At 40.3% G+C, this 27,797-nt stretch overlaps 1 protein-coding gene across 1 annotated transcript in view; it reads left to right on the top strand.

Annotated features, from left to right (window-relative positions):
* PIGQ (phosphatidylinositol glycan anchor biosynthesis class Q) overlaps positions 1 to 27,797 on the top strand; it is a 631,353-nt gene that overhangs the window by 285,316 nt on the left and 318,240 nt on the right. Inside the window, exon 6 of the mRNA XM_044089305.1 lies at positions 14,707 to 14,860. Coding sequence (XP_043945240.1) covers positions 14,707 to 14,860 — 154 coding nt within the window. The remainder of the gene's footprint in view (positions 1 to 14,706; positions 14,861 to 27,797) is intronic.

Here is a 27,797-nt window from a genome sequence, read left to right as displayed (position 1 = left end):
TTTATGTCAAAGTTCAGCCTGTTAAGATATGGTGATTTACCTGTGATCTTTACAGCATATACTAAACCATTTTTTATAAAAGCTTTATTTGAGACAAAATTCTTTTAGTGCTTGATATATAGTGAAAGCAAGTTTCTTTTTTTAATCAAGTATCGTGGGTGGGGGAAGTCAGATGTTGCAATCAGATGATTTGTTTGACTTGTAAAGAATGGATTTTCATGTACTGATTTTTTTTATGCCTCTCCATGACTTTTCCAGTTGGCCTATTCATTTTGCAAAGACATGGGATGGGCATACCTATTTGTTTTTGCTGTCTCCACCGCCCAAAGGATGGATGAGACTGCAATAACCACTCACTCCCATTGTCCCATGCGAGCACCTACAAATGTCCAAGCCAGTTTTTAAACCCTGATTGCCTGCACCATAGTCAAAAGTTTTATCCCTCAGTGCCATTGAATTGGCTTCTCTATGTTGAGATTATAAACTGATTAAGTCATAGTGGTTGTCAAAACCATTTTTGCCAGTATTCTGTTTATCAGCATAGCATTAATTGACTACCAGACTTCTGGTACTGATATTCTATATGAATATGTTGTTGTCTCTTGGACAAGATGTTTCAAAGTGCAAATCACTGCAGAATTTTGTATTTCAGGGCTTCAGCAATGTCCCACATTGACCAGATTTGTTCATCCTGTCCTACCAAGATAGAATGACCAGCCATAAGCTCTGCTTTAATTTAAGTACTGATTGTGTTTTTGTGTATCTGTTTTATATAGTTCATTCACTGAACTTAACTTTGTAGTAAATACATTAATACACTTATTTAGTGCCACTACATAGGCAACAGATACCCAGTGAATAATTTGAACTTGGTTTAGTTTGGAGATGTATGGTGGTAAGTGCCACACGGAGCCAAGCATGTTGTACATGGAGTTTTCCATTTTTTTCCAATATTTTTATTAAGGATAAAATAAAAGAATAAACACTGTCTAATACATTGATTATACTGAGCAGACAACTTTTAACAACAATGAAATTAAATCAACTATTTACATTATGTACACAGGCCTGAAAATGTCTGAGTAGTACAAATATTTTAAGAAAAAACATTTCAGTGAAGCAAACAAATAATGATTAAACACGGTTAAAAATCAGTTTGGAAAGTCTCATTTAGGTTTGAAACCTTTGTGCATGGATTGTTAGTAAAACTCCGTTATTTAGTTCTGACTTCCTTATTTATTGTTTCTTCTAGTAAGGAGAGAAATTCACCAAGACTCTGAGAGGTGCATTTCCTTGTAATACATTTCCTGGAGTTTTCCATTTTGAACTCACATAGCCTTTTTGATGTTTTTCGTGTTTCACTGTTGCAGTCATCACATTTGAGTTATCTGCTTGCAGTAGCCCTCAGTCAGCCTGATTATCAAAGTCTTGGGTCCTGTGTCGGTTGCTGTTTCATCTTCCATTACGTCGGGTAGTCAGGGGTATAAAGCATGCAGCCGACGCCATTACATCAGTCTTTCTTGCCATGCAGTGCCCGAAGCAGAAGCAGTTCACAAGTGCTGGTCGTCCAACTCCTGACATTTTTGTTTTCAAGTTTCAGAACCAAAGTCTTCAAAAAGATAAGTACCCTGTTAGGGAAACTTTTTCTTGCTCTAAACTGATGTCAGTAAAAGTCAATAATTGTTTTTCTTGTGGAAAGCAAATACCTCATAAAAATTTTCATTCGTACTGTATTCCTTGCCTAGGCCCTGACCACGACGTACCTCGCTGTCGGTTTTGTGCCTTATTTAAACAACGAACTATTCATCGTCAGTATATTTATGCTTCTAAATATTTTGGTACTCACTTCAGTTATCCAGATATGTCTTCGGTAAGCCACCCGACTACCGACATTCTGAAAAAACGCAAAGATAAAGACAGAGACAGGCCGCCTAGGTCCAAAGCTGCTGACAACGCTTCTCCTAAGCTAATCACCAGTTTGATGGTACTCGGTGAAGCACTTTCGCAGCCCCTGATACCCACTACTTCAGATTCGCAGGCCCCTACTGAGACCCATTCGGAGTCCGGTATGCTGCGAGATGCTTCAACTGTATAACCTGTGGATGTCTCTACCTTGGATGGGTCCGGTGCCGCTGTGCAGGCACCAGCTTCTGAGGGTGTATTCAGTCCTATTGACTTGCATATTAAACTGACGCCATCTTCTTCAAGGTCTAAAACTCGCATCATGCCTAGAAAACTGATGCCCAGACCGCATGGTCAGGCCTGTATGCCTAAAAAACAAATAAGAATGGCTGAAGACCTTATTACTTTAATCAGGGGAAGCCAACCTTCCCCCTCTAAGAGACCTAGGATTGAATTTGCTTATGATACTTCTGATCAGGATTCTGAAATTTCTGTTACCTCTGATGACCAGGATTTACCCTTATCTACCTATGAGGATTCTGATGCCGAGGACTCTATTCCCTCTGCCTCCCCCACCAGAGGATTTCTCTTTTGGTGAAACTTTGCATACTCTTAGGGAGCATTTTCACTAGGAAAGCCAGGATTACTCTGGTTCTAAAAAGAGGCTTAGGGATTTCTTACTCCTGCCTCAACACAGGACTTTAGCTATCCCCCCTGTACTGGACATTGTTGATGATGCCTTTTTGGAATCTAAATTGGCCCCTGACTCTACCTGCTCCCAGAAAACCTGATAGATATTACAGGGTTCCTAACTCTCACAAGTTCCTTTTTAAAAATCCTATTGCAGATCCTGAGACCATTTCACAGGGACCCAAGGGCATTAATGCTATTACTGCCAAAAATCCTACCCCCTCTGATAGAGATTGCAGGGCGTTGGATAGATGGGGTAAGAAGGTATACACTTCTGCAACCTTGGCCATTAGGGCCTTAAACTGCCTGTTTCATATGTTAAAGTATCAGCAGCATATTATTGGATTGCTTAAATAGAAAATGATGTTGATTCCTGACTGTGCTGAAATAAGGATTTACAGGATTTAATGCATTCTGCTGCACAAGTTGAAAAACATACTTTGCAATGTGGTTTTGATTCACTAGAGGCATCTTGCAAGGCTGCTGTCACTGGGTCTGTACTTAGAAGGCATGCTTGGCTTAAGGAGCAATCTTTGCCAGATCATGTTAAAGCTAAATTGCTGGATGCTCCCTTAAATCAGGGCTGCCTGTTTGGCAATAAGCAGAAGTAGTACTTAAAAAGATGGAGGAAAAAGCTAAATCTATGCAAACTGTTCAAGATTTCCTACAGGTACAGCCTCCAAGATTTAGTAGGCATTGGCCCTCTAAGAATTGACCCTTTCCTGCTTCTTCCAGGCCTTCTCAGTCCAAACCCAGAACCAGCAGAACACCCAGGCTTCAGTCCCAAGGTACTCAAAGAACTAAGCAGTGGGGGGGCTCCCACTTCCAAATCAGGGAGTAGTAAGACCCCCCCCCCTATGGTAAACTGTCTCAATGACTTAACTTTAAAACCTCCAAGCCCTTCTCAACTGACTGCTCCTTTAGGGGGAAAGCTTGCTGTGCAGATAAAAGACTGGGAACTAATTACCCAGGTCAAATGGGTTTTAAATATAGTTTCCCAGGGATACAGATTTCACTTTCACACGTTACCAACCCCAGACAATTGGCCAGATCTTACCCCCAAATCAGTGGGCAGAGGCTCAAAAGCAAGTACTCTCTCTGTTAAGCATAAGGGCTATTCAACTTGTACCAGAAGAGGAAAAGGGACAAGGTTTCTACTCAAGACTTTTCCTGGTACCCAGAAAAGACAACTCATGGCATCCTATCCTGGACCTTTCTATCCTAAACAACTTTTTGGTGATCCCAAAATTCAAGATGCTAACTCTTCACCAGTTGCTTCCAATGCTAGGCAAGGATGCCTGGTTGGCAACACTGGATTAAAAGGAAGCCTACCTGCACAATCCCAATCAGGGAATCTTGCAGAAGATACATACGCTTCAAAGCAGGCTATATGCACTATCAGTTCTCTGCACTGCCCTTTGGCTTATCTACTGCGTCCAGGGTATTCACAAAGTGCCTAGCTGCAGTCATTGCATTTTGTAGGCAAAGAAATATTCAAATATACCCATACCTGGACGATTGTCTAATTCGGGCAGAATGCCAGGTCATACTTTTGAATCATCTGGTATTTGTACAAAAGGTGCTAACTTGTCTGGGGTACATCATAAACGAAAATAAATCGCATCTTGTACCCTGTCAACAAATTATATTCCTGGGAACAAGCTTGAACACAACTTCCCAGATGGCTTTCCTCACACCAGAGAAACAAATTCGACAGCTTACTTCAAACTAATGGCCACAAAAACCTTGCTATCTGCAAGGCAAATACTGCAAGCCTTGGGGTTCATGGCCTCCTGCATTCTCCTAATTCCATATGTAAGACTGCATATGAGGAAAATACAATGATATCTAAAAAGCCAATGGTGTCAGCATTCTCAGGATCTAGAAGCAATGATTCCTATCATACCTTGTCTACAGTTAGAGTTCCTTTGGTGGGCAGAGGCCTGCCACCAAAACAAGGGACTATCATTGACTCTACCCCCCTGCCACCCAAACCCTAACAGCAGATGCATCAGACTATGCATGGGGGGCTCACCTGGCAGGGAAGTGCATCCAGGGCAAATGGAACCCAAGTCAAATGCACCTGCATATCAGTCAAAAAGAAATGTTAGCTGTACAGAATGATCTGACAGCCTTCAAGGACCACATTCTTCCAAGACAATTTAATGGTAAGGACGGACAACACCACTGTTATGTGGTACATAAACAAGCAGAGGGGGTACCCATTCATACATGAAAAAAGAAAGCCAGCACCTTGGAAGCATGAAGATTTATTATGAGAACCAAACCGGTTTCGGCATATAGCTATCATCAGTGGTACATCTCAGAATGCACTAATAACTCTGCAATAAATACTTAATCTAATTGGGTATCCATGACCTCATTTCCTGTCCAAAACGAAACTTTTCTGATACCAAATAGGCACAAAAAACAATGCAGAACACAATAAAAATCAGTATAGAATTATGGTTTTGTTCTCCTTTATTCTTTTTCTTGATATGTTCGTATTCTGTTTTTAGTCATTGACAAAATATCAGGCAATAGATCTTTCAAAACAGGGTGGCACAATATAATAAACATGAAGGAAAGGAAATGGATTGTAAAATTGGATGGTTTATTCCCACCTTGATTAAATGACAAATTGTAGCACTTTCCCTTCCTATCATGGATTGGATACCACTGGGTATGATTTAGTACTCTGTGGTGGACACCAAGAGTACAACAGTTCTTAAAACAAAAAACAGAATACTAACATATCATAAAAAAGAATAAAGGAGAACAAAACAGTAATTCTGTATTGATTTTTATTGCATTCTGCATTGTTTTTTTGTGCCTATTATTTGGTATCAGAAAAGTTTTGTTTTGGACAGGAAATTATGTCATGGATACCTAATTAGATTAAGTATTTATTGAGTTATTAGTGCTTTTTGAGATGTACCACTGATGAAAGCTATATGCTGAAACCGGTTTGGTTATCATAATAAATCTTCATGCTTCCAAGGTGCTGGCTTTCTTTTTTCATGTTTGCTACAGTTTGTCTGGCCTGTGCACCTGCCGTACTTGCTAGCCTGCCACTCTTGTACCCATTCATACCCCCTCTGCAGACTAGCCATGGCTCTGTGGAACACAGCCTTCAGCTACCAGGTGCATCTACAGGCTCAATTCTTGCCAGGAAAGCTACATGCACTGGCAGATGAACTAAGCAGAAATCTCATGGACCCACACGAGTGGAAACTGGAACCAAAGACTTTCAACTTGTTGATAAACAAATGGGGGAGCCCAGATATAGACCTGTTTGCCTCCCCCGAGAACTACCAATTGGGCAAATTCTGCACAAGGACTCCCCACAAACAAGCTTGGAAAGTGGATGCCCTGTCCTTCAACTGGAAAAATCTATCCGTTTATGCATTTCCTCCTCTGCCTCTCCTCTCCAAAGTACTACTAAAGATCAAACAGGACAAACCAAGGACGATACTGATTGCACCAGACTGGCCACGCCAACACTGGTGTACCCCCTCTTGTGCAGTGTCACTGGCACCTGCCTCAGACCCCTACCCTGCTGTCCCAGCAGGAGGGCCAGATTCTGCATCCTCTGCTTCAAACCCTGAACCTGGCAGCCTGGCTAATTACTTGACTTCTCTGTTACCATCCCTCAGTAAACAAGTGTTGGATGTCATTTTTAAGGCAAGGAGGCCTAGTACTAGAAAATCTTATGCTGAAAAATGGAAAAGATTCTGTTCCTGGAACCAAACTCAAGGGATGGGCACAGCAGTGCCCACTTTACGTCAGATTCTTCAATTCTTAACTGAGATGCTTCACAGGGGCCTTTCTTTCTTTTTCCTCCATCAAAATTCATGCCTCAGCCATTTCAGCTCATTACAACACAGAGCCACCCCTCTTCTCTCATCCACTGCTCAAGCAGTTCCTCAGGGGGCCAAAAACTTAAGACCACCCAGGAAAGCCCCAACTCCAGCCTGGAACCTTAACTTTGTATTGGAAAAACTCACTCTACCTCCTTTTGCGCCAGCTGCAAGTGCAGAGTTAAAATTCCTTTCTTGGAAAACAGCCTTCCTTTTAGCAATCACTTCAGCAAGAAGGGTATCTGAATTACAGGCCCTTATGGCAGAGGAGCCTTGCATCATCTTTCATGCGGACAGGGTGTCCCTCAGGACCAATCTCACCTTCATGCCCAAGATAGTATCCAGTGTGACTCTTAATCAGTCTATTCATTTGCCAACCTTCTTTTCTAATCCACAGAACAAAGGGGAATGGATACTGCACTCTTTAGATCTGCACAGACAACTTACATTTTACTTAGACAGGTCTAAACCTCAAAGGAAATCTGAACAACTGCTGGTGGCATTTTCTGCAGGGGCAGAGGGGAAGGCCTTTTCAAAGCAAACCATTTCTAAATGGATAGGCCATTGCATTCATTTCTGCTATAAGCTCCATGGAAAACCTATCCCACAGGGGATAAGACCACACTCAACCAGGGCTGCATCTACCTCTACAGCCTTTCTCAGAGGTGTCCCTACCAGGGACATCCTAGAAGCTGCTACGGAGTTCTGTACTTACTTTCACCAAGCATTACCATTTGCCTAGTTTCTATAAATCCAGAGCTGGTTTTGCCACTGCAGTCCTGCAGGGCCTTATAGCTGGTCCTAATGCTTTTAAAATTCCTCCTCCCATCCTTAGCTTTGGGAATCTACCCAAATGTGATGACTGCAACAGTGAAACACGAAGAACATAGTACAGTTGTGTACACTTACTATAAATGTAGATGTTCGAGTGTATTCAGTGTGGCAGTCCTGGTTACCCTCCCTCCAGCCCCCTGACTTCTTTTGGCTATTCTCCTTTACTATGCTGAAAAGCTTTTTGGTGTATTTGCTTTTGTGTTGGAGGTATAACCTTGCATATATATATTTAATTGCTTCCCATTGGGGGGGCACCTGCCATCTGGGGCAAGAAAAACTGATGTAATGGCTGCATGCTTTATACACCTGACTACCTGACGCCATGGAAGATGAGACGCAGGACCCAAGACTTTGATAATCAGGCCGACTGAGGGCTGCTGCAAGCAGATAACCCAAATGTGATGACTGCACCAGTGAATACACTCGAACATCTATATTTATGGTAAGTGTACACAACTGTACTTTATCAGCCCCACTCCCCCACACAAATTTAAAAATAAAGTACTTGTCTCAGTAGACAAGTGCATGTGTCTTCAGAATATTTTTTCCAGATAAACAGTTGTATCTTTATTGCAGGTATGTCCAGATTTACGTGGTAGGTATTAGTTTAGACATGTACAGAGACATTATTCGACTTCTGTACATCATTGGTGGGCCATCAATGGAAACTACTAGGTCAGAACCAATTTGGAAATCAGCACAAAGGTGATGATAATTTTATGAAGACACTGAAGAAATGAGAAATGCTTAAATGTTGAAGTGGATGGATAGAACGGGTGTAGATGAAGTGGATGGATAGAACAGGTGTAGATGAAGTGGATGGATAGAACAGGTGTAGATGAAGTGGATGGATAGAACAGGTGTAGATGAAGTGGATGGAGAGAACAGGTGTAGATGAAGTGGATGGAGAGAACAGGTGTAGATGAAGTGGATGGAGAGAACAGGTGTAGATGAAGTGGATGGAGAGAACAGGTGTAGATGAAGTGGATGGAGAGAACAGGTGTAGATGAGAGAAAAGAGTTACTAAAGTGACCAAGATCTGATAAAAGTTTACAAATGATGCAGAGAATGAGTGTTTTTATAGCTAACATTTTTTGCTGGCATTTTCATTTGGGAGGATCTCTGATACAAACAGAATTAATGAATCTTTTCTAAACAATCTTTTTGAAAACTGTAAATGGCTGATCCAGAAAAGTGAGATGCAACGACAGGACACAACTACCTTTTTATTTTATTTAATTTTATTTTATACCAGTTACTTTCTTAGTCACTAGTTATAGTTCTTTTGTGGACTACTACTACTAATGCTGTCTGCTTTCAGAAAATTTTACTAAACACAAAGAGAAGGAATTTTTTTTCTATAGTATTTTCAGCTCGCAATAAGGACATAAGCTTATATTTTTGCATAATCTTGTCACTCATTTATTTGCATTTCTTAGTGGCATCCCATAATACTATAAGAAGTGGGAGGAGTCACTTTATTACATATATAAATTATATGCTAATTACACACACATTTTTGTCTGTACGTATGTCCTTTTCAGAAGCTTTTATGCCTATTTTTTCAATGTCTGGTGCTTGAGGTATGATATGAACTTAGATATTTTATTAACTGCTGTTGGTAAGAGATGAGCATTTTGACTAAAACTTAGGGGTATCAGCACGGCCGGCCTTAGGCATAGGTGAGCTAGGCGACCACCTAGGGCGCCATAAAGGCTGGACATATAAAGGGCACAATTTTTTACTTTTTTTTTTTTTTTTTTTATTTTAATTAATTTAGTTAGTCAATTCTTTCTTCTCGGTGCCTGCTCAAGGGCACCGGAACCACAGGGCAAAGGGGTGGTGAGTGCCCTCCCACTTTTACAGCATCTTCTCCTTTAAGGAGAATCATGTGTGCACACGCCAATGTGGAAGTAAATACATTTTGCAGGAGCACAAAATGTAAGCTAACAGTTTTGTTAAGAGGGATTTAGTCCGTGTGTGCTCGTTTGGCCGTTCGGTTAAGAAAGAAGGTAAGTATATGTGTGTGTAATTTAAACTATTTGCTTCTGTATGCATGAGAAAGTGTTTGTGTCTGTGTGTGTCTGAGCGTGTGTGTATATGGAATTTAAGTTAGTATGGAGAAGCTGTGGTCTGTGCAGTGCAGTTTGGTTCTTGGTGGATGCATGGTTGCTACATTGGGAACGAGGGATTTAAAATAGAAGTGTGACAATTCAGGGAAATTAGTTTGAAGAGTAAGGTGCTTAATATGACTTTTATTTTGTGAAAGTTTGGTAGCCAGTGTGCTTTAGTGAGCACATTACAGTGGCATTCTGGCTTGGTAGCCATTCTAATGAATCTGCAAATACTGTTGGCATGAAAGATTTCTCTTTGAATCTGTCACTACAACAAGGGAGTCAATATAAAGGTTGTTAAGGAAATACTCCCTTCCCAATATCATTCCTTCCTTCAGGGAAGAGAAAGTGGAGTGATTTATCTCATCTCAAGAACAGATGGAAGTTGATTTTGTTTTTTGTTCCTTCAATAAGGTGCAGAAAGCTAAGATGCTGCTCTATAGAAATTGCAAGGTATCCAAAGTGTCGTGCCATTTCTATGGTATTAGGTTATTGGTTATATGCCATTCCCATATACATTGTTGAGTTTGTGTCTTGCCCTAAATTACATTGATTAGTGTTTCTGGTGTTCTGAGAGAAAGAATTGTACTAGGTCTTCTTGGAGATGGCTCCTTTATTACACAGTGGTGGTGGTAGGACTTCTAAATGACCATAATGGCTGCATGTAGGATGATAGAAATATGGGGGGGGGGTTCTCCAGGGAGTTAGTTGGTCAATAAAGAAAATAGAAGTGGAGAAACTCCTGAGCCTTGTGGTACTCCTGTAGTCAGTGGAGTGGGTGATGATTTGGAGTTCTGTATTTTGACATAAAAGAGTTTATTACTTAGGAAGTTTTTGAACTAAGAAAGAACTTGATTGTTTACTCATGCATTGCCCTGATTGTATGCAGCATGTTCTGATTTTTTGTGCTAAGAGTTGAGATGTATGGATGCATGGTATGTCATGCCCCTAGTTGTCGATTATTTGGTGCATTTTAAGGTTGCCCTCCTTTGTATGAGATGCCTGGTAACTATGAAGTGTTGTCGGTTTCTCAGTCATTTCCTGTTGCAATATTACCGGCTTACCAGTTGTTTTCTTCAATGTAATGTAGGCAATTGATTCTTCAAGGGCAGCAGGCACTGAATTTGTAGATGAAACATTGTGATGTAAAGTTGTTTGCCAGTAGCAACCTCTTCATTAGTTATAGGTTTCTTTAATGTGGAATTATTCAGATGATTTTACTTATGCAAAGATTGTGCATATTGTGTGATTTTGGTGGATTGTAATGACAGAAGTCTGAGTGCACTTTTTATGTTGAAATTTTATGAAATAGGTTGTTTTGTTATTTGTTCATATATCCTGTTTCATTGTTTATTTAAAGCATGTTTAAAACTACAAATTTAAAATACATTCTGACAAGTGGGTGATGTATTATACAAAGAATATAGTCAGGAAGGTGAATCAAAGAACAAATACATGTATGTAAGGCCCTAAAAAATGTGTGCAAGGAGCCTATGTTTTAAAAATAGTCCAAAGGTAAACTTAATCCTCGAGTGGCCCGATGCATTTTCTATCAATGTGGGTTTTCATGCTGTTTTAATGAATGCAAGTTTCAAGGGCAGATAAGTTTACTGCTCATGTAAGTCTGTTTTCATTATAGCAAATTGTTACATGCGTTTGTGCTATTTTATTTCAATACCTGCAATATGCACACTGATAGGTTTGAACAGTGTTTATGGCAACTGGTGAGAAACGGCCAAGTAATGGAACACTGGAATGGTTGTGGGGTAGGGGGTTGCTGCAGGAGGGGCTGTTCGGTGGGAGGGTAATTCCCATCTTAAAACTACAAACTATATCTTAAACTATTTATTGTGTTCGTTGTCTGTAGGAATAAAGTAGAGTTTTTTGATTTTGGGAGAAATGTGTCCCTCATTCCCTCGGCCAACAGGTTGAGCACTGTACAACAGCACCATTTCCACCTAGCAAAGATGGCACTAGCCTCCCAGACCGGCAGCAGAAAGTCATAAAATAGAAGGGCTTGCTGCATGAACACGATTTTATTGGATGCTTAATAATAACGCCTATGCCCTTAGAATCTGCAGAACCGCTGATCTCAAGACCGCTAAGTGATGTGATTTTTTTCTCCCTGGTAAAATCAGTGGTTTCAAAAGTGACGCAAACAAGCTGCAAGTTTAAAGAAGACCGAGATAAAACAGATTAATGAAATGCATTCTATCTATACTTTAATATATATATTTTATATATATATATATATATATATATATATATATATATATATTAATCACAACTTCAATTGGTAGCAGTGTTTTTTGTCGTTATAATTTCATGGTTTGTGACATTTAGGAAATTTGTAACTTGTATATTGTCTCTGTAGGACAAGCCATTGTTCTGGGGAAATACGCATTGATTGTTTTAGCGTGAAATCAGAAAATAAATGGATGGATGTTCAAAGGGAAGTAGTGAAATGTGAAATCAGATGTGAGCTGATACAAGTATGCCTTTTCAGCCTTCTCTACAAATGTTAAGCTACTTTAGAATCATTATATTTGACATTTGAAAGCTGTAACAAATAGCTGAGAATAGCATTTTGTTATCTAAGGCAGACAGCATGAGAGGCATTGCTAGATTTAAATACCAAGTTGCGTACATCTCGAGTTGTCAGTATATTGGTATGTTATATCTTGTGTAGTGCACTCCTTCCCCTTTTTTATATTTTCAGGATTTTGGGACAGTAGCCGGCCAGAGCCCATATAGCATTTACCTCAAAACTCTTGACAACTTTGTCTTTAGGAGAAATTATTTCTGCAGTAATGAACGGCATTTTGATCTGGAAGAACAAGTTGTCTAATGAAGAAAAGATGTGCTTCCTTCTTTTACCCCCCACCGATAGTCTGGAGCCCCAATTTAGGATGCAAATGAGGTGTGCAGTGTTAGCACATACCCTTATCATTTGGTAGTTTCATGGGGATCCACGATTTTTTTTTGTGATGGGGGTCTCTGTCTTAAAGATTTCCTGCTCCTTCATCTGCCTGTTGGGGGAAGAGCAGCATACCACCCTAGCCAGAAAACGTAGGTAGCACGCTACCCGCCAGGGTACATTAACGTGACCTTACAAAACAATGCTATTAATTTATATTCTATCACCGTTTGTCTTTAGCTAACAGTGCTAATATATTACAAGTGTCCTTGATTTATTTCTGGCTTTGTTCATGATTTTTTTTAGAAGTGCGCTTTCTCAAGAAGTTAAAGTAGGTTGATGATATCTTTGAACTAATGAAAAGGTTAAACATGTTTGCACAATAGAGTGTTTTTGTTTAACTTTAATCTTACTGTGATGGGCTGCACTTATTTGTTGTTGTTGTATTTACTATCTATTCCTGCAGTCAGGTTTAGCGTTAACTACCATACAGGCAGCAACTCTTCAGAAACAGTCTTCTTTATAATAATGTTGCACAAGAGAAATTTAGGTGGTGAACTCAAAAATGAAATGGCTGAAACAAAGAAATTTAATTTTATTAAAGCCTAACAGCAGTAGTCATGTAATGTGTGACTGAACAGATTCTGCTTTGATTTTGTGATGTACTTGATTGTTTAATGCAGATCAATAGACTGTTAAAGCATATTTGATAGCAACATAAGCATTGCTAGTGCAGCTTTTCGAAGGAGTATTTGTGATGATTTTACCTTCTGATTTAGTCAAAAATGCTATAATTAACTCTTGCTCATTTTTTTGCTGTTTTGTGTTGGGCAATGCAGTTTTATTTGTTTTCTAATGATACATTTTTGAGTTTCTTTAGTGTGAATTCTTTTTGTGTCAGATTAGTGTCAGTTTTATTATTATTATTTAATCCTTCCTTAGCTGCTGAAAATATATAATATGCTGAAATGAAAAGACAATGGCTGGGATTCAAAACACAATCACCAGCAGTGTATCAGTGCCCAATGGTAGAACATTACATAATGTGATTTAGAGAGACAATGAGGCTGCATGGAGCGATTTTCATTAGTAGCTCATTAGAATGTCTATGAATTACAGGTAACTATGCTAGTGTCCCTCCTGCCAACAGTACAATTGTGCACACACTGAGTGGCATCCAGACAACTGATAGATTTGATTTCTAGAAATATATTTGAATAAGATTAATTTCAGTGAATCATATTTACCTCAACTAAATTAAAAAACACTTGGAGACATTTAGACAGAGATCATAGTCAAGTTGGTATTCCCAATTTTACATAAAGACTTTAATATAGAATAACAACACAAAATTCACACAAGTTTTACAAAATAAATTAAATCCTTGTAGTATGACTGATTATTCATGCATTTAAACATTAAAAGAACTGGAGTGGCTTTTGTGGAAGTGACCCAGATGTGGGCGTGGCTCAAATAGGGGTGTTCTTTGAGTATGGTGTGGGTGGGACTTAAGGGGCGCCAGAGCAGTACTTTGCCTAGGGCGCCATTTCAGCTAAGGCCGACCCTGGGTATCAGTTCTAAACTACATTCTAGTCTAGTTGATAACACATTTTTATCAAATGCTTTCCTGACTTCAGGAATTAGATAGTAATGGCGTAGCATTCTTTAATTTGCTTTAAATTAACTGGATACCTTGTCAACCCAGATCTCAGATCCCTCTTTTAATGAGAGGGATGGCAGTGTCCAGAGCTTCACTGTTTGTGCTTATAGACCTTTGATGGATTGTTTATAAGAGGATCTGTATTGGTGGCCTACCTTACAACTTGCAGACACTGCAGATAGGTACAAAGGCTCTGGAAAAATAGGTGCATCCAGTCAAAAAATGTCAGACACCTAATTAGCATGTCATTTGGATTCCTAATAACACATAGCTCTTCCCACTTATAGTAGGACTGTGGGACATGTTTTCTGGTTTCCTGTATTTTAAACAGCTTAACAGCTGTGTGTTAGGAGGGTCAGAAAATTCTGTGGAGTTAAATTAAGCTTGAAAATAAAAATGCACCTTCAAAAATAGGTACATCATGTGAAGGGTAAATCATGCCTGAAAATACGACTGTTCCACCAAAATCAGTACAGTTGAGTTTGTCTGAATGATGATAGCAGCTAATAGGCCAGGTTTTTAACTAGCTCTAAAGAGCATATGAGCAAACCTGGAGGAGTTTAATGCTAGTCTTTTTTTATTCCACCCTGTGCTTTGCTAAGTAGTTATGGCTGTGTGTGTGTATAACTTTAAGGAGCTGAAGTGCTTTGCAACCATATATGGAAACTGTTTGAGTACATTTTGTGTATTACATAATGTGTTGTAATTGTTCTTTCCTTTTACTGCCAGGTTATATCCATTTGATGTCTCCCTTCATTGAGATGATTCTGTGGTATGTCGGTTTACTTGCTAGCCTTGGACTAACTGTTGCGCTGTCCGTAATTTCTGATATCATTGCACTTCTGACATTTCATATCTACTGCTTCTATGTGTATGGAGCCAGGTAGGTGCCATTTTTGTCTTTTTTGTTATTTTCTGATTTGGTTTACTTAGCCAAGGGGACAGGTACGCAGGCTGAGAGCTTATTTTAATGTGTGTGTGTGTGTGTGTGTGTGTGTGTGTGTGTGTGTGTGTGTGTGTGTGTGTATATCCAAACCAAGAATATATAAAGGTATTACTACTAGAAGTCTAAACAAAAAACTCCACTCCCTAGAAGCTCTTTACCCTAGAGAAAGCTGATCTCTGTGCGGTATCTGAGACCTGGTTTAAAGCTGCAGAGAGTACACCAACAGTGCAAAGTTATAATGCCTTTCACACATTTTGGCCAGCTACTACACAGGCAAGGACTAAATGTGGAGGTGTCTCTATTTACATCAAAAATAAATATACTTCAAGGTTGGTCAAACATGACAATGCACTTGAGCTGCTCCATGTTCAAATCACCTTAGGTAAAATCCAGTACCACTTCCTTACAAAGCTGTAAGTACCCCTCCGTGACCCAGGAAACCCATACGCTGTATTTAAACTTCTTAGAAACACTAGCCATCCATCCTAATACCATATTCATGGGTGACTTTAATTACCCCACTATTAACTAGGAATCCTGTACAACCCCAAACGTACATGCACAGAGATTCCTGGAATGTGTAAACATAAACTCCCTGGACCAGATAGCCAATGCACCAACCAGGGATGCAACCATTCTGGATCTGGTCTTCGCTAATACACACACCCTCTACTGTAATGCCTTCCCTGGTAAGGTCAGACCACAAAATGGTCTCCTTTGAGTAAAAATAAAACCTTAAAACCTGAACCCCCAGCTAAAGCTGGAATATTCAGGAATTATTCTAAGGCTAACCTGCTGATATTAAATGAGAACCTGGCAAATTTTTAGGCACCCCTAAACCCTGAGAACACTGCTGTGTATGCAGAACTGTTCACAGAAACCCTATACAAGCATGTTAATAGCTGCATCGAAGCAGCTGTACCCACCAGGAAGAAGTACAGAACTAACTCAAAAAACAAGCCACCCTGGTGGAGGTGCAGCACCCAGCAGGATAAAAACATTCTCAAACTAAACAAGCAAGCAACTCAAGAGGACAAATAAAGTCTACCAAAGCCAAATCTGAGGTAAGTTTGGCCTCCAGGCCAAGGACAACCACAAAGCATTCTTTAGCTATGTCTGCAACCTCAAAGGCAGTACACAATTGTGTGCAGAGCCCATTGTAAATGGTGCCACCTTTACTGAGCCGGAATATGTAGCAAATCTCCTAGCTGACAAATTGAGCTCCAAGTTTACCCCTCTCTCCCCCTCAGCCTTCCCTCAGGAAATATCATCAAATGTAACTCCCCTACTATCACTAGGGAACAGGTCTTTAATTGACTCTCTAAGACCAAGAGCACTGTATCCCAAGATGGCATCTACATAGCATGAAACATGACCTATCAGGGCCTCTGGAATTACTATTTATAGGTTATATACTATTCCAAAGATATTCACAAAGTGTTTAACTTCAGTGATAACTCATTGCAGATTGCAGGGTGTTCACATTTTTCCTTATTTTGACAACTCGCTTATCTTTGCAAAGTGTCAGGAATCTCTCACTTGGCTAAGAGAAGTACTTTGCAATCTGGGTTTCCAGGAGAACATTCAAAAGTCATGTTTGAGTCCTTCCCACAAGATTGTATTCCTGGGATGTCTCCTAGATACATCAATTCAGAGAGTTTTTTTTTCACAAGAAAAAGTAGATCTATATCTAGATCTTTTCCTAACTTTATCCACTTTATTCCATGACTTCACCAAGGGAATTTCTCAGGATGCTAGCATTCATGACATCTATGAATGTTCCTCATTTGATCACTGCACATGAGAAAGACATGGTCCTAACATCATCATGATGTTGCAAATTCTAGTTTTGGGATATGTGTAAAGAAAACTGCTTTAGTTGAGATACTAGTTTTATCTGAATCCGGGTCTCCCATTCTCTCTTCCAGCTCCAACAGATGCCTCACTGTTTGTTCTCTATATAGATTAGCCTTGGTAGCCTGGAATGTAGCTATTCAGCACAATCACATTTATAGGTATCTTCTTTTTCAGTAGAGCAATATATTGTTTCAGACAAGCTGAGCAAGACCAGGATAAACTTTCATGAATGGAAATTAAATTAGGAGATGATCTAGGATTTCATCCATCTGTGGGAATCACCTCAGATAGCTCTATTTGCCTCCATTCACAACAAACTAGCAAAATTCTGCTGCAGGACTCCTTGCAAGCAGGCCTGGAAAACAGATGCATTCTAATTTTCTTAGGTGAGAATGTTACTGTATGCCTTTCTGCACTTTCCACCGATATCCAGGGTCATTCTGAAGATTTAGAAGGACTCTGCAAAGGTCAATGTGGCGACTTCCTTCTGGCCCAAGCAACACTGGTTCTCCCTTATTTTGGAAATGGACAAGGGTAATTATCACAGACTGGACCAACACATGCATACATGACAAAAGTTATTTAATAGACCTCAACTTGAAACAACTTCAGTTAACTTCCTGAATGACCGTTTTAGTACCTTTTAGGGACCTATTTTCTGAGGATGTGCAGCAGGTGTTAAAGAAGGCAAAGAAACTTACTACTAGTGAGTCATATATTGGCAAAATGAAAAGATTTTCATGCTATACTAACAACATACTAACAACCAAGACCCTTTTAGTGCTAGTATTTCTCTGCTTCTGTAATACTTCTGTTTGTTGTTTTCCTCTGGCCTTTCTTACTCCTTTCTGAAGGTTAAAATTTGTCATCCATTACCACATTTCTGACCATGGATCCCCCTCTTTCAGTACATTCCCATGTCAAGATATTTTTGAAAAGAGTTCTACATACCCATTCACCTCAGAAAATGGGGTCTTCCCCTTGAGAATGTTAATTTTGTTTTGAAAAAAAGATGAACTGTTGATCCATTTAAACTAGCTATCATTCTGAGTTGAGGTTCTTAACATGCAAAACTGTTTTGTTGATAGTTCTGACTTCTGCAAGATGAAGTATGAGTTGCAGTTTCTCACAATCAGTTAACCTTATCTCACTTTTCACAAACATAGGGTTTCTTTGAGAACTAATCCTTAATTTATGTCTAAAGTTGTAACTGAGTTTCTTTAAGCCAAGCTACTCAAGTCCCTGTCTTCTTTCCTAAACCTAAAAATGAGGGTGAAAGGATTCTTCATACTGTGGATGTCCACAGATAACTCCAACTCCAATATCTTAACAGGACTAAAATCTTCAGAAATTATAATCATTTATTAATTTCTTATGGGGGTAAGAAAAAGGGGTGACTATTTCCAAATGGTCCTTTTTCAGTTCTAGAGCAGACATGGCTAAGACAATTCTCCAGGGGGCTCCTAGACCCTCAGTCTTCTCCTTGCAGGTATAGTATTCTAATCCTATAGCTAAGGCTACTGCAGCAGTGATCAAGTGATGAACATAATACAGTTGTGTAAGTAAACACACCATGACAGTAGCTGTTTGGATGGTCATTGCTGCAGTAGCTTGGTGCCTAGACCCCTGATTTTCTTTAGCCCTGCTCAAGGTCTCATCAGTCTGGAAATATGCAAGGTTGCCTCTAAGCTTTGTAAGCTGGCCAGCTGTTACATCCTATGCATGATGTAAACCATATAGCTAAGGCTACAGCAGAAATGATCATTCAAGCATATACTGTTATGGTAACTTTATGTACACAGCTGTACTTTTCCCACAACCCAACAGGAAAAAGGTCTCTTTTGAAAGATATCCTTCTTGGGTACAAATTAATTGATTCCTCAAATCTGTCTGGATCCAGCACCAGCATCCATTATCTTTTCATGTTCTTGTCTTGGAATTCATTAGAAGAGAACTCCATTGCTGAGCCTACCAAGTCTAACAGAATTCAGGTGTCCCTATTTCTCCTCTAATTTCAACTCTATTTGCCACAACAGATGTTTCAGACTTTGCTTGGATTAGTTTCCAAAGGTTTCAAACTTTGTCAGGAAAAAAACACATAAACCTCAAAGGGATTTTCTCTGGTAAAGGCAGTTAAAGCACTGAATCAGCTGTCGACTCCAGGACCACTGTTAATAATGACAGATAACACCATAGTTGTGGTGCATAGACAAGGGGGAACCAAGTCCTAACCCCTGTACAGACTAGCCATGGTTGCCTGGGAGCTGCTAACACAATACAGTCTCTCCCTTTAGGCAACCTACATTCCTTCAGAGCAGAAAACAGTCATGAACTCCCTGAGCAGATCCAGGGCAGACCCTCACAAAAAATGTTACATCCAAAGGTATTCCAGACGATTTTCCTTCTGTGGGGAACTTCCTAAGTAGATGTGTTTGCTTCCATTCACAATAGACAGATACACAAATCCAGTATAATGATTCCTTGCAAACAGGCCTGAAAAAACAGATGCCTTGTCTTTCCCATGGATGGTGAATGTTCCTTAATACCGCCTTGATCTGATTACCTGGTTCTTGCTAAAGACGGAATCTCCAAAGATACTCCTGATGACTCCTTTTTGGTTCAGACATTGGTTCTCCCTTCCCATTCTGGCCGGGACACTTAGTAAAACCTTCCTCATAGACTGGACATACTCACACAGGCAAGGGATCGCTCATTTACCCCAATATTCTGAGCTTGCACCTGACTATATGGATGGTAGGTTTTTGATCCCATTAAGCACCTGTTTTCAGAGTTTGCACAGTAGGTGCTGGAGGTTTGGAAACCTGCTACTAGAAAATAATACTTAGCCAATTGTAAGAGATTTTCTAGTTTCTACCATAATAGAGACCAGGATCCACCCCAGACGGGGGGGCTCATATCAGGCCTGTCTTACACTGCTGTCTTAAGTACCTCTCTCGGGCATTTCTGCTTGTTTACCATTAGGTCCTCCTTTTTTCCTCCTCCTTCCATATCCAACAATTCTTGAAAGTGGGTTTTGCATATTAGACTACCTAGAAAGCAGTGGCTCCATTCTGGGATTTTAATTTTGTATTAGAAAAGCTAACTGAATTTTCATATGAATCTGCAGCTAGCACTTATACAAAATGTCTTACTTGGACAACAGTTTTACTTATTGCTTTGGCTTTAGCTAGTTAAGTATCTGAGTCTCTAGATGTTATGTATTCTCAGCCCTTTAAATTTTCACAGAGATTAGGTGACTTTTGGAACCAATCCTGCTTTCATGCCTAAGGTTGTTTCTGAGTTTTCCATGACTTAGTCTGTTCATCTGTGTGCGTTTTCCCTGATCCAATGAACAGGGGAGAGAAACTTTTGCATATCTTGGATGTCCACAGGCAACTCATGTACTACCTGGGCAAGACAGATTATTTCAGAATGTCAGACCAACTCTTTATTTCCTTTGAAGGTTAAAAAAGGGACTACCAGTTTGTAAGCAAACTACTTCCAGATGACTCTTCCAGGCTATTCAGTTCTGTTATTATCATTGAAAAAGCATCCCTCAGAATGTCAAGGTACACTCCGCTAGAGCTGTGTCTACTTCTGGGGCCTTTTGAAAAGGGGTGGACTCTAGAGTTTTTCCACAGGCAGCAATCTGAATGTCTGTGTACACTAAGGTTGCCAACTTTTTATTAAAAAAATTCTGGACATGTATATCAAAGCAAAATGCGTGTAGTTTGTATCCCCATCCCCTCCCACGTATCCATTCCAGTGTCCCATTACTTGGCTATTTCTCCATTTCTTCCCAGTTGCCATAAACATTGCTCAAAACTGTGTTTGCATACTGTTTTCTGCTTTACTTCTACAATGATTAGAGATGTTTGGGTTTAGTTTAAACCTTATATTGCAAATTTATAGCACAAACACTGATAGACATTTGTTAAACAAAGCAATACAGTCTCACAATGAAAACAGACTTAGCATTAAAACTTCTCTGCCTTTGTAAATCACATTCACTGAAACGGCACTGAAACCCAGATTCAAAGAAAATGTATCTGGCCAGTGGCGGAATAAGCTTACCTTTGGGTTGTTTTCAGATGATAGGCCCCTTGCACATATTTTTAAGACCATGCAAAAGTTCTTTGATTCACCTTTCTGATTGTATTAAATTATAATGTATAATAATTAAATTATATCCCCTGCATAATAAAGCAGCACTTGTTAGAGCATGTTTTGAGTTTAGAGTTTTGATCATTTTTCCAGTAAGCAATGAAAGAATACATATGGACCAATAATGGCTAAACTGCCCAATTCAGAACATTTCATCCATAAAAAGGTCACTCAAAGTTCTGTCATTACAGTCCACCAAGATCAGTCAATAACTGATATGACAAAAACTCAGCTCCTGCCTTCCTCTGCCCCCATGTTATGCGCATGAGCATACCTCTGAAATGTTCAGATTACTTGCCTCTTATCTTTGGTCTGTTCCTCATAACATTTGTGGTTTTCTGGCATATCACTTAGGATTTAAGCCACTAAATAATGATGCACATTTGAGTTTGATCCTTAATATCCTTCAGAAAGTGCATGCTAATGCAAACCTTGTTATTCTAGCAAGTTTGTAAGAGCAATATTTAAAATTTGTCCTTATCTGTGGGCCATTGTTCCCCAATTAATTGAGTCTTTGGCCAGATTTCTTTCACTAATAAGTTGAGAGGGATGTGCATGGGATGTGCATAAATAATGAGCCTTACTGACTGTTCAGCTTGTGGTTACTGGTGTTCTGAATAAATATCTTATATGATAATAAGTTCTCTCTTTCCATGAATAAATCACAGCTGCCAAAACACAACCTCCAGTAATCTGACAGTTACTGTTAGGTCTGTTTCTTCTCCAAAACTATAACAATCCCAACCATAATTACTGATTGGCATTACAAAATTAAAGCAGGAACTAAAAAAAAAATCACCGTAAATACAAATACAATAATGCAGGAGAAATCACTTTTCTACCAAAACTTCCTTAAAATATGACTCGTCTTACCTATTACCCTTAACGGAACAAATCTTGTGTAAATATGAACACAGTCTGTCACTCTGACTGCACACTATCTCACTGTCTTTATTCACCTCTATAACCACAGTGTACTAAATGTGTATATAGTCTGACAGTTTATCTCTAAACTGATCACTCTCTCTTTTTACTCTCAACCTTGTAATTTATATTTTACCGAACTAGCATTTTACCTTTCTTCTTTTTTGTTACCTGTAGTAATAACAAAGTGGGGGGATATTTATTTTTACAGCTTTCAGGATAAACTTGTTGGTCTACTGTTATACTATTGTCAAGATATGTAAAGGCTGCCAGCCTAGCTAGCTAGAATTTTGTCGATAATTCTGTCATTTGTAAATATTAATGTAAGCCACAGGGTTGTTCTCTTAAATGTGAAACAACTGCATTTGATGTTGAACTGCAAAAATGTAACAACAGTGTACTGTGCTGTAAGAAAGCTGATAAGTCAAGCATTTTATGACCGTTTTGATCTTGGGGCTCAGAGCCATGGTGTCTTAACCAGTAGATTATTTTTATTGTTTTGAGACTAGTTAATTGCTAGAATTTATATGTATAATGTCTTTAATTGCTGTAGTTTCCTGACCAGGTGCAAGCTTACTCTTCTTCTTTCGGCTGCTCCCGTTAGGGGTCGCCACAGCAGATCAACTGTTTCCATTTCCTCCTGTCCTCTGCATCTTGCTCTATCACACCAACCACCTGCATATCCTCTCTCACCGCATCCATAAACCTTATCTTAGGCCTTCCTCTTTTCCTGTTACCTGGCAGCTTCATCCTTAGCATCTTTTTCCCAATATACTCTGAATCCCTCCTCAGCACATGTCCAAACCAACGTAATCTTGCCTCTCTGCCTTTGTCTCCAAACCTTCCAACCTGGGCTGACTCTATTCATTCCTAAACCTGTCCATCCTCGTCATACCCAGTGCAAATCTTAACATCTTCATCTCTGCCACGTCAAGATCTGACTCCTGCCTTTTTGTCAGTGCCACTGTCTCCAACCCTTATAGCATAGATGGTCTCACTACCCTCTTGTAGACCTTCCCTTTCACTCTTACTGGTACTCGTCTGTCACAAATTACTCCTGACACTCTTCTCCATCCACTCCATCCTGCCTGTACTCTCTTCTTCACCTCTCTTTCACACTCGCCATCACTTTGAACTGTTGATCCCAAGTACTTAAACTCATTCACCTTCGCCACCTCTACTCCCTGCATCCTCACCATACCTCTATCCTTCCTCTCATTCACACACATATATTCTGTCTTAGTCCTGCTGACCTTCATTCCTCTTCTCTCTAGAGCGTATCTCCACCTCTCTAGGGTCTCCTCCACCTGTTCCCTACTCTCACTACAGATCACAATGTCATCTGCAAACATCATAGTCCACGGGGACTCCTGTCTGATCTCGTCTGTCACCATTGCAAATAAGAAAGGGCTCAGAGCTGATCCTTGATGTAATCTCACCTCCACCTTAAACGCATCCGTCACTCCCACTGCAGACCTCACCTCTGTTACACTACCCTTGTACATATCTTGTACCACTCTTACATACTTTTCTGACACTCCCAACTTCCTCATACAGTACCACAACTCCTCTCTAGGCACCCTGTCATATGCTTTCTCTAAATCCACAAAGACGCAATGCAACTCCTTCTGACCTTTTCTGTACTTCTCCATCAACACTCTCAGAGCAAACATCATATCTGTAGTGCTCTTTCCTGGCATGAAACCATACTGCTGATCACTAATCATCACCTCCCTTCTTAACCTAGCTTCCACTACTCTTTCCCATAACTTCATGCTGTGACTGATCAGTTTAATCCCTCTGTAGTTACTACAGCCCTGCACATCACCGTTATTCTTAAAAATCGGTACCAAAACACTTTTTCTCCATTCCTCAGGCATCCTCTCACTTTCCAAGATTTCATTAAACAATCTAGTTAAAAACTCCACTGCCATTTCACCTAAACACCTGCATGCATCCACAGGTATGTCATCTGGACCAACAGCCTTTCCGTTCTTCATCCGCTTCATAGCTATCCTTACTTCCTCCTTGCTAATCCACTGCACTTCATGATTCACTATCCGCACATCATCCAACCTTCTCTCCCTCTCATTCTCTTCATTCATCAACCCCTCAAAGTACTCTTTCCATCTGCTCAACACACTCTCCTCGCTTGTGAGTACGTTTCCCTCATTATCCTTTATCACCCTTACCTGCTGCACATCTTTACTAGCTTGGTCCCTCTGTCTAGCCAATCTGTGCAGGTCCTTTTCTCCCTCCTTAATGTCCAACCTTTTATACAACTCTTCATACGCCTTATCCTTAGCCTTTGCCACCTCTATCTTTGCCATACACCTCATCTCCTTATACTCTTGTCTACTTTTTTATCTTTTTGACAATCCCACTTCTTCTTTGCCAACCTCTTTCTCTGTATACTCTCCTGTACTTCTTCATTCCACCACCAGGTCTCCTTGTCCTCCTTCCTCTTTCCAGATGTCACACCAAGCACCCTTCTAGCCATCTCTCTTACTAGTTCTGCTGTAGTTACCCAGCTATTCGGTAACTCTTCACTGCCTCCCAGTGCCTGTCTTAACTCTTCCCTGAACATCACCTCACAATTACCCTTTTTCAATTTCCACCATTTGATCCTTGGTGCTGCCCTCACACTCATCCTCCTCTTCCTGATCACCAATGTTATCCTACAAGCCACCATCCTATGCTGCCTAACTACACTTTCCCCTGCCACCACTTTACAGTCTCCAATCTCCTTCAGATTGGCCCTTTTACATAAGATATAATCCACCTGTGTGCATCTTCCTCCACTCTTGTATGTCACCCTACGCTCCTCCCTCTTGTTAAAATACGTATTCATCACAGCCATGTCCATCCTTTTCGCAAAATCCACTACCATCTGACCTTCTGTATTCCTTTACTTAACACCATACCTACCCATCACTTCCTCATCCCCTCTGTTCCTTCACCAACATGCCCATTGAAATCTGCTCCAGTCACCACTCTCTCACCCTAGGGTACAGTCATCACCACTTCATCCAATTCACTCCAAAATTTTTCTTTCTCATCCATCGCACACCCAACTTGTGGAGCATATGCACTAAAACATTCATCATTACATCATCAATTTCCAGCTTCATAAACATCACTCTATCCGACACTCTTTTCACCTCCAAAACGCTCTTAGCATACTCTTTCTTCAGGATAATGCCCATGCCATTTCTCCTCCCATCCACACCATGATAAAACAATTTGAAACCGCCTCCAATACACCTAGCCTTGCTCCCCTTCCATCTGGTCTCTTGCACACACAATATACCAACCGTCCTTTGGTTCATCATATCAGCTAGCTCCCTCCCTATACCAGTCATACTGCCAACATTCAAAGTTCCGACCCTCACTATCACAGTCCTAGCCCTTACCTGCCTTCAGGCATGCCTTCCGTCTCTTCTACTCCTTCGGCCAACAGTAGTCCAATTTCTACCAGCACCCTGTTGGCCAACAGTACTGGTGGCGGTCGTTGTTAACCCGGGCCTCGACTGATCCGGTATGAGTTTCTGTACAGTTTTCTGCATGTGTGATGTGGCACAGTTTTACGCCGGATACCCTTCCTGACGCAACCCTCCTCATTTATCCGGGTTTGGGACCGGCACAAAGAAAAGCATTGGCTTGTGCACCCCCAGTAACTTACTAAGAAATGTTAATGTACAGTACTGTTAGTCTGGGAAACCAGAGAACAGTTAAGAATGATGTAATCTAAAATGCGTCAGCAGGATGTATTATCAATTTGAAAGACTTTCTCAGAGACAGAGAGTGAGAATTTTGCATTTGTCTTCAGAACTGACACTCACCAGCACTTGCTTTGCTCTGTCTGTATGTAAGCAGGATCTTAGACTTTAGTGTTTCTCTTAAGGAACAGATAGAAAATAGTAAGTTTAGACTAGTTGTTTTCTATATTTATGTCAGAACTATTCTACTGTATTATTTTAAGCATTTTCCTGTGATCTCTGAACTCTTGACTAACATTGTGTAGTAAGAAGTACTATTGTGTGTTTTTATTATTTATTATTAAATAATTTTAAACCTTTCAACTGTGGCTGTTTTGTGTAGAGATAATATAAGCTCTAGAGTACAGTGCATGTATATATAGGGATACTGGCTAAGCCACTCCAATAATCCTTAAAAAGTTCCAGCCACACTTACTAATTGGATAATAATATTGCAGAGTAATAACCAAAACCCTTTGGTAAGGGCCTTTTTTAGTAGCTGATAAGTAAGGGTCCTTGTGGCAATAATTACTAACTTATAGCCTGGACAGAATGGGCACAGCTAGTGAACCTGTGCCAACCTTTCCCAGGAGTGTCTGTGTGGTTGTATATCAATCATATCTCAAAGTGTGTGTGTGTGAGAGAGCTACTTGGGCAGGGACATGAAGCACTGGTTGGACAGAGAGAGTGCTAGGAGGACTTGACTTGGGACCCTGTCTAAGGACCCTACTCTGTAGCTGTGCTAATGGGGAGTTTTATTGGGGATCTGGAGAGAAAGGGAGAAACCAGCTCCAGACTGACTGTGATCTTAAGGGAAAATTGTACTTTACTGTGTGTGTATTTGTTATCCTTCCCAATGTGGATGCCCCTCACTGGTGTTAGTGGTGAGGATTGAGGCTCCTTGATTACTGGGCCAGTGCACGGGCATCTCGACTATAATATTAGAATGCATTTAAAACTGGTCTGATTTTCTTTGCCAAAATAATTTCAATGTAAGGAATCAAGTGAGTACATCAAAAGCTAGCATACAATAGACGCAGCCTTTCTAGATACTTTGACTTAATCATTTCATAGAAAGTGGTCAAATATATGAGTAAATTCTAACATACAACAGATGCAGCTTTTCAAGATACCATCACTGAATCATTTTGTGGAAGGAAATGAGTACATCAGTAAATGCTGTAATTTGATAAACGCGGCCTTTCTACATACCCTTAGGTTCATAGGTTTATACTAGGCTATCTGCCCTAAGGCATTTATAAGCCTAGCCCAAATTTTTGTGGCTTACGCCACCCCTTATATGAAAAAATACTGTGCCCATTAGTTTGTTGTGCCTCTGTCCAGCAGTGACACAGAGATGATTCCCGGGATAAACCTACGATCTTCCATCCACAGGTCTAGATTTCTCTTGAACAGAGTCAGCGAGGTGCTCTGCCTCACATGGACCGGGATTTTATTCCACAGCATAGGGAGTCTCTGAGTGATAAATCTATCCCTCCAGCACGTCCTATTTATATCCGTGCTAAGGTTTAAGTCGCTTGCTCTAGTGGTTTTGGTGGATTTGGATTTTTTGAGGTGGAGCATGTCCATTAATTCCGGGTTGGACATGGCCTTGTATGTCAGGCACATGTCACCTCTGAGCAGACGGTATGCGACTGAATAGAGTTGGAGTTTCTTCAATCTGGCAGCATATGACAGATTTTGGAGTCCCTTTATCCTTTTGGTGAGGAACTTTTGGGGTTTCTCCAATTGCTGCAGATGTCGGGTGAGATGCATCCCGAATGGGGCATTGTACTCTATCATTGGTCTGATAAGTGAAGAGTACAGGGGAACAATGACCTCACTAGATCTGGATGTGAATCCCTTCATGATCAGGTGGGCAATGTAGAAGGTCTTTCTAACCACTTTAGCAATGTGAGTGTCAAAAGAAAGGCCACTGCCAACCTGGGTCCCCAGGTCCCTGATAACCTCTTCTGTGCTTAGTGGATTGCCACCTATATGGTAGCTTGGGGTTACCTTGTTTTTCCCGAAGGGTATGACTATACATTTTTTGGCGTTTAACTTCAGGCCATGGCTCTGGCACCAGCTATCTGTTTCCGTGAGTCCCTTCTGAAGGATATCCGTGTCCGATGCACTTTCCACTATGGCCCAGTTTGCAGTCGTCTGCAAAC

This window comes from Protopterus annectens, chromosome 12.part0 (genome assembly GCF_019279795.1).
Source record: "Protopterus annectens isolate FY-2018-M chromosome 12.part0, PAN1.0, whole genome shotgun sequence".
Taxonomy (NCBI): domain Eukaryota; kingdom Metazoa; phylum Chordata; order Ceratodontiformes; family Protopteridae; genus Protopterus; species Protopterus annectens.
This window is presented reverse-complemented; position numbering and strand designations above follow the sequence as displayed.